At 43.3% G+C, this 7,500-nt stretch overlaps 1 protein-coding gene across 2 annotated transcripts in view; it reads right to left on the bottom strand.

The window, feature by feature from the left end:
- The window catches only part of LOC135102926 (nephrin-like), a 174,833-nt gene that overhangs the window by 78,817 nt on the left and 88,516 nt on the right, over positions 1–7,500 (bottom strand). For both annotated transcript variants that reach the window (XM_064008603.1, XM_064008602.1), the window contains exons 3-4: positions 5,217–5,346; positions 735–840 (exon numbers count right to left, since the gene is read on the bottom strand). In XM_064008603.1, coding sequence (XP_063864673.1) covers positions 735–840; positions 5,217–5,346 — 236 coding nt within the window. The remainder of the gene's footprint in view (positions 1–734; positions 841–5,216; positions 5,347–7,500) is intronic.

Genomic DNA, 7,500 nt, shown 5'->3' on the forward strand with positions numbered 1-7,500 from the left:
GCAAATGTGTGTGTGTGTGTTTTTTATTTTTTTTTATTCGGAAGCAAATACAATGACGGTGGTGCTTTAGCTTTAGCCAATCATAAACTTTCTTCACTAACTCGAGTGTTGTCTAGAGAGAGGGAAAAAAATGTTTATAACTTTTCTCACAAACATTTTAACTTTTCCCCACCCCGCTCCACCCCCAACCCTGAAAACACTCCAGCCTGTTCCCAAACATATAACTTCATCCAAACGAGAACTTTCCTCTTCCCCCTCTTCTTTCTTCCCTCGTCCTCCTCTTCCTCTGCATCCTTCCTATTATTTTCCTGTTAGCATTGTTATTCTTGCCCCTCTTCTCCTTCCTCTCCTTCTCCTCCTCCTCTTCCTCCTCCTCCTCCTCGGGCATCCTCATTAGCCTGACACTTCCTCTCATAGAAGAACTTTAGGAAGACGATAATTTTCAACAGAGAAGAGCCTTGAGGAATCTCTCTCTCTCTCTCTCTCTCTCTCTCTCTCTCTCTCTCTCTCTCTCTCTCTCTCTCTCTCTCTCTCTCTCTCTCTCTCTCTCTCTCTCTGCCCTTGTTATCTATCTATCTATCTATGGAGAGAGAGAGAGAGAGAGAGAGAGAGAGAGAGAGAGAGAGAGAGAGAGAGAGAGAGAGAGAGAGAGAGAGAGACGTTGGGGAAGAAAGGAGGAAAGGTTATAAAGGAATCTTAGAAGAAAGGGCGCCACGGTAAGGAGAGCCACCCACCTTGAAGCTGTAGGGCAGTGTCTCGAGCTGGAAACGTGATCTTCTTCCCAGTTCCGAACCCTCGAGCACCTTGTCGCGGCCGATGGCGTTCTCTCTTGCGTCCAGACTGAAAACGAAGAACAACTGCGGTTTCAGATTCCTTTCTCTTCCTTTGCCTTCCTCTCTCCGTACTCTATTCTGTATCTATATATTTGGTGATGTACTGGACAGAAGTTATTGGCGGTAACATACGGTACAAGTAGCTGACCCTATCGGGGATTAAGGACAAGAAGAAGAGGAAGAAGACAGACTGTTGTTCCTTCCTTACTTACTGTCTCCTGTACCTGCATGTCAGTTTATGCACAATCTGTTCACAGTAGTGTTGTATTTAGTTGATTTTTCCTGTTCATATGAGAAGACAGATAGATTACTTCTTCTACCGTCCTCCTTTCATTCCCTTTTATATATATGCATATTTCTGGCTATCGTCACTTTTCACGCAGTATCTGGTGTTGTGCTGAATGTTTCTGGGTCCTTTGGCTGTTTTACGCATGTGAAAAGATGATACCACTTCATATTACTCTTCTTACCTTCATCTATCCCTTCCTCCCTTTAGTCTCCTGTATCTACATCTCTAGTTATCCTTAGTATTGTGTCTATTGTGGGATTCTTGGTTTACTGATGTATATGTTGTTAGGCTCCCATTTCAGATTACTCTTCTTACCTTCTTACCCACTTAATCCCTCCCTTCCTCGGTTTCTTGTACCTACACTCTGGGTATCATTATTCTAGTGTCTGTGGTGACTTCTGTGTTGAGGGATTCTGGCTTTCTGCTATGCACGGTGTAACGCGAGTTTTTGCAAATACTGAAAGAGGTGAAAAAACGTGTAATTCTAAGTAGAAAATGTTCTTTACACATATGCATTTTAAGGCTTTGTTTCCCCGTCAGAGGAGTTGAAAATGTTTGGGACTCACGGGTGTACTATGCGTGTAGCTATGATGTGACGGACAGACGGTTGCATAGTCCCAGCCTCGGAGCTGCCACTTGCTCAAATTACGAATGGTTTAATCTTATTTTTTGCAGGCTGTGGAATATTACAGTATCTTATAACAAGAAAAATGGTGTTAAAAAGCTTGTAATTTACCGATAAGCATTACACGACAACATTATTGCGGTGATTAAAAATACTCCTGTAAAATGCTATGTGGCATCATCACTTAGCTGTTTTCAAGGTCGCTCGGACTCGCTCCCCCTCCTCTCTCGCTTTCGCTTTGATAATGCCACATGGAGTACTTTTAATTACAGCAATAATGTTGTCGTGTAATGCTTATCGGTAAATATCATGTTTTTTAATACCGTTTGGCTTGTTACAAGATAATGTAATATTCCACAGCCTGCAAAAAATAAAATAAAACTATTCGTAATTTGAGCAAGTGGCACCTCCGAGGCTGCAATAATGCAACGGTCTGTCCGTCACCTCATAGCTACACGCATAGTACATCCATACATTTTCAATTCCTCTGATGGGTAAAGAAAGCCTTAAAATGCATATGTGAATAGAAAATTTTTTACTTATAATAACACGTTCTTTCACCTCTTTCAGTATTTGCAGAAACTTGCGTTAGTCTTCTCACCTTCCTTTCCATTTACCTTCTCTCCTCCTGTAACTACACCTCTAGCTATCCTCATTTCGTTCAATGTTTCAGTGTCTACGTTGTGGTGTTTGTTCAGTGTTGTGAGTTTCTGATGTGTTTATTTCATCTAACCTCACCTCTCTCTCTCTCTCTCTCTCTCTCTCTCTCTCTCTCTCTCTCTCTCTCTCTCTCTCTCTCTCTCTCTCTCTCTCTCTCTCTCTCTCTCTGCACGTGAAGAAAGCATCCCATTTCAAAGTACCTCTTCTTGCCTTTTTGCCGCTCTTCCTTCTCTCCTCTGTACTATCTTCACTTTACTCGCGGATTCCAGTGCTGTGTGTTCAGTTTTGTGGGTTCCTAGTTTGTTTGTTTCAGTTTGTACACGTGAGAGAGGCTGCCATTTCGGATTACTGTTCTTACCCTCCTTCCTTTCTCCTTTCTCTCTCCTGTACCTACTTCTCTGGCAATCCTCAGTCTATATACAGTGTGCAGTGTTGTGTGCTCAGTGCTGTGGATTCTTGATGTGTTTGTTCCAGTTCGTACATGTGAGAGAGGCATCCATTTAGATTACTCTTCTCTATCCATCCCTCCCTTCCTTTTCTTTCCTCTATCTGTATTTGTCTATTATCGCTTTACGTAGAGACTGGAGCTTTGTGTTCAGTGTTGCGGGTACTTAGTGTGCTAGTTATAGTCTGTGCATGTGAAAAGAGACTGCTATTTCAGATTACTATTCTAGTCTTTCTCCCTCCCTCATTTCTTTCTACTGTATCCCTCTGCTTTGTGTTCAGTGTTGCAGGTTCTTAGCGTGCTAGTTACAGTCTGTGCATGTGAAAAGAGGCTCTCATTTCAGATTACTCTTTTAACAGCTTCCTCCCTCCTTTCTCTCTACTATGCCTACATCTCTGGCTACCCTCACCCCACTGCTTTGTGTTCAGTGTTGCGGGTTCCTGCCTCTCCTAGTGCGTTTGTTCCAGTCCATCCTCATCCTCACTTTATTTTCATGCATGTGAGGAGAGGCGGCCTGGACAGGAATTTATTTGTACATAGGGTGGGAAATTTACGCTCTTCTTGTTCTTCCCTCCTGAAAAATAAATATATATGCAAATGGAATTTTTGGCTCTTGTATACTTTTTCTTGGAAGTCTTTTATGGGGGTGTGGAAATTCATGTAAGTTATTATTTCAGTTACCTGCTGAAGATGGAGAGAAAAAAAGTGAAATGGTTGAGATAATCTGGAGACGGAGAGAGAGAGAGAGAGAGAGAGAGAGAGAGAGAGAGAGAGAGAGAGAGAGAGAGAGAGAGAGAGAGAGAGAGAGAGAGAGAGAGAGAGAGAGAGAGAGAGCGTACAAACAAGAAAAATTAAAAAGAGCTACAAGATAAACAAAAACATAAACAAGCAGACAGACAGAAACAGGGACAGACACAGAAAAATAAATACAACAGAAAGAAAGAAAGAAAAATAAATAAAGAAAGAAAGAAGCCAACAGAACAAGTCAGATAAGAGTCAGTTCAGTGGCCTTTGATATCCTTAGGGCATTTCCAACGTCCCTTACCAACCCTGAGTGTCTGTGTGATGGTGCTCCAAGCTCTCAAATGTTTTCTGCATCATTCCTTAGTGTGGCTTGTGATTTCACTGCAAGAGACTGCGTGCGTGTGTGTGTGTGTGTGTGTGTGTGTGTGTGTGTGTGTGTGTGTGTGTGTGTGTGTGTGTGTGTGTGTGTGTGTGTGTGTGTGTGTGTGTGTGTGTGTGTGTGTGTGTGTGTGTGTTTATTACATTTCCTTTCGGTGTGTGATATGTCTAGGTGACCTTTCGTGTCTCTCTCACAACCCCTCCCTTCTCCCCTCTCGGCCCACATCCCTTTGCCCACTCCCTCATCCCCCTCCCTCGATTCCTCCCTTTCCGGTAACCGTGTGTTCCTCCAGAGCTTTTTTTTTCTTTTTGTCCCTCACATTGTGTCCCGAGGCACATGAAAATAACCAAGGGACACGCACTCGCAAGTTTAACAAGCATAGATGCACACAGACGTACACAAATAAACAGGCACACACACACATACACACACACACACACACACACACACACACACACACACACACACACACACACACACACACACACACACACACACACACACACACACACACACACACACACACACACCAGTTGTGTAAAATTATTCCTAGTGTGATAAACTTACATCATGAGAAGATATTGGAAAGCTGGCGAAAGTTCTCTACATTATGGAGAGAGAGAGAGAGAGAGAGAGAGAGAGAGAGAGAGAGAGAGAGAGAGAGAGAGAGAGAGAGAGAGAGAGAGAGAGAGAGGAGGAGGAGGAGGCCTAATGACGGTGGGTTAAAGGCGATGTGAGGATGATGGTGGAGGCATAATGGCTGAAAAAAAAAAAAGACTGTTTGAAGGAAATAAAGAAGGATGCATAATTAATTGGCGTGTGTGCATTTTGCCTCAACAGAAGCATTAATCTCTAGGATGGACTAGAGATGGAGGATTACCCGGGCCCGTGTAATTCTTGAATGTCAGGTCAAATAAAATAGGAGCAGATATGGAGGCTTAACTGTAATCTTGTGTAGCATGGCGAGGAACACACACACACACACACACACACACACACACACACACACACACACACACACACACACACACACACATATAAACACATAGACAAATGTTTACCGAATACATTTTACGAAATGAAACACAGTGAAAATGCATAATACCAAAGGTACAAATATATACTCAAAATACATCAATAATCCAACTACGTACATACACTGTAACACATGAGCTTTAAACATACTTAACTTGCATACGTACACACACACACACACACACACACACACACACACACACCACCTATAGAATGGTTTAGTGTCTCGATTCTTGTACCACAGCACGAGGGTGGGCCTGTCTCTGGGCCGCGGCAGCTCACACGGCAGCCTCGCAGTCCGCCCCGCCAGCACCGTCCTGGATACCGTGGTGGTGGCTGCTCAAGGGAGGGGGCGAAGAGGTTGAAGGAAAGGCAGGAGAGGCGGTGGAAGATGGTGGAAGAAGGGACGGTAGAGGAAGAGAGGGAGGGACGGGGAGAGAGAAGATTAGGCATTAGTCACGAATCCATTCCAAGTTTGTGGGGAGAGTTGGAATGGGGGAGCAAGTGGCCATTTATCAGAGGTAGTATTCGCTTTTATCTGTGTTAGTGTGTGGGAGGCGAGGGTATTGTGTGTGTGTGTGTGTGTGTGTGTGTGTGTGTGTGTGTGTGTGTGTGTGTGTGTGTGTCCAGTGCAGGGAATAACGGGAGAGAAAAAAGCATTACACAATTATTGGTGGTGAGCCTCTGTTCCTGCTAGGGGAGGAATGAGCAAGGAAAGCCAGCCATTAGTGAGGAGTGTTTTTCTATGTACATGCAGGGCGGGGAGAGGAAGGGAAGGAAAAAAAAAAAAAAAAGACTTGCAGGTAACCATTTATCTCACGCGAACTAGACCAAGGTGAAAACATATTAGGTATGATAATGAATAGGTAAATGTATGTGTGTGTGTGTGTGTGTGTGTGTGTGTGTGTGTGGACCGTATTCAGAAACACTTTGCTTTCTCATCATGACTATTTTCTAAGGCCACAGAGATGATTAGCCGTGTTCACAAGAGTGATTCTCCTGCTAATAATGTAGAAAGTTTCTTAATTTGTCATTAGATCCTTAAAAACACCTTAGAATCTAAACCCATATGACTTCACATAGAGCCTTTTGAAGGTGGAGGTGCGGCCAGAAGTATTTCAGAATATGGTCCTGTGTGTGTGTGTGTGTGTGTGTGTGTGTGTGTGTGTGTGTGTGTGTGTGTGTGTGTGTGTGTGTGTAAGCCTGTTGGTCTGATTAGCTTAACTTTTGCAACATGAGAACCATTCCTGTTGTTGGATTCGAGTTTGTTTGCATTTTTGTGTCGGTGTCGCTTTGTGTGTGTTTTGCTTACGAAAAAAAAGGAAAATTAGTTTAGTTGCGGAAATGATCCCCTGTTGTTGTTACTGTTGTTGTTGACGTTGTTGTTGTCTTCTGTCGTATTATAGTCAAGTGTATTAGTATGGCCTGAATCTTTCTTTTTCTTTATTCACAACCCTGCTGACCTCCTCTGCTGTTGTTGTCCTTATAAGTTCCGTGTTTTGGTAGATTATTATAACTTCCACTTTTTCTTCTGCTTTATTCCCTACCTTACCACCCTCTCCTGCTCCTGTCTTCATAAATCCACCCCTGTATCCTGCTATATCTTAAGTATTGGGTTAGCTTAGCCGTTTCATTCCTTATCTTGCAACCCTTTCTCGTTGTTGTCTTCATAAACTTTGTATTGTATTATGTCATAAGCTTTGAGTTAATGCAGCTTGATCTTTTCCTTCTCTTCATTTCCTAGCTCGTGTTCTGAAATACTCTGTTCTCTTATAAGGCATATTTCCAAAGCCCTCACAGACATTAGTTGGATCCTCATGAGTGTTTTTTCCTACTGATCAATTGTTAGTCACTGTAATCATAGAAACACTTGAAAAAAAAATCACTTCCACCAGAGTCTGTTAAAAGTAGTCGAGATCAGGCGTTGGAACGTATCAGAACACACACGCTGCCCTATCCTACTACCCTCTCTTACTGTTATTGTCTCCAGCAGCCCCGCATCCTCGTATATTTTGAGCATTGTATTAGTGTGGCTTGAACCCTCTCCTGTGCTGCCTCTACCTCGCCATCCTCTCCTTGTCCTGCATCCTGGTATATTTTGGGTGCTGTGTTAGCTTGGCTTCACTTGGTTGTACCTCTCCACTTCACTCATTCTCTCCCACATCCCTCTCCTCCCTGACTCGATTCCCCACTACCCACTCCACCAGCTTCACACGGCTCTCGACTTTAAGGTGGTGTAAGATGAGGGTTAAGTCAAGCTTATATGACGTGGAATTTAGGTATCGTGTTTGTTCATGTTGTTTTCATGAGTCTGCAGGTCCAGAGTTAAAGGAAGGATTTTTGTCATTCTTCATGTTTTCTTATACGCTTTTCCAGGATGTGTGTGCCAGTGTGGGCTTCGTGTCCGGCTGCGATCGATTTCAGTGAAGCATACACACACACACACACACACACACACACACACACACACACACACACACACACACACAC

Source organism: Scylla paramamosain, chromosome 8 (assembly GCF_035594125.1).
Source record: "Scylla paramamosain isolate STU-SP2022 chromosome 8, ASM3559412v1, whole genome shotgun sequence".
Classification (NCBI taxonomy): domain Eukaryota; kingdom Metazoa; phylum Arthropoda; class Malacostraca; order Decapoda; family Portunidae; genus Scylla; species Scylla paramamosain.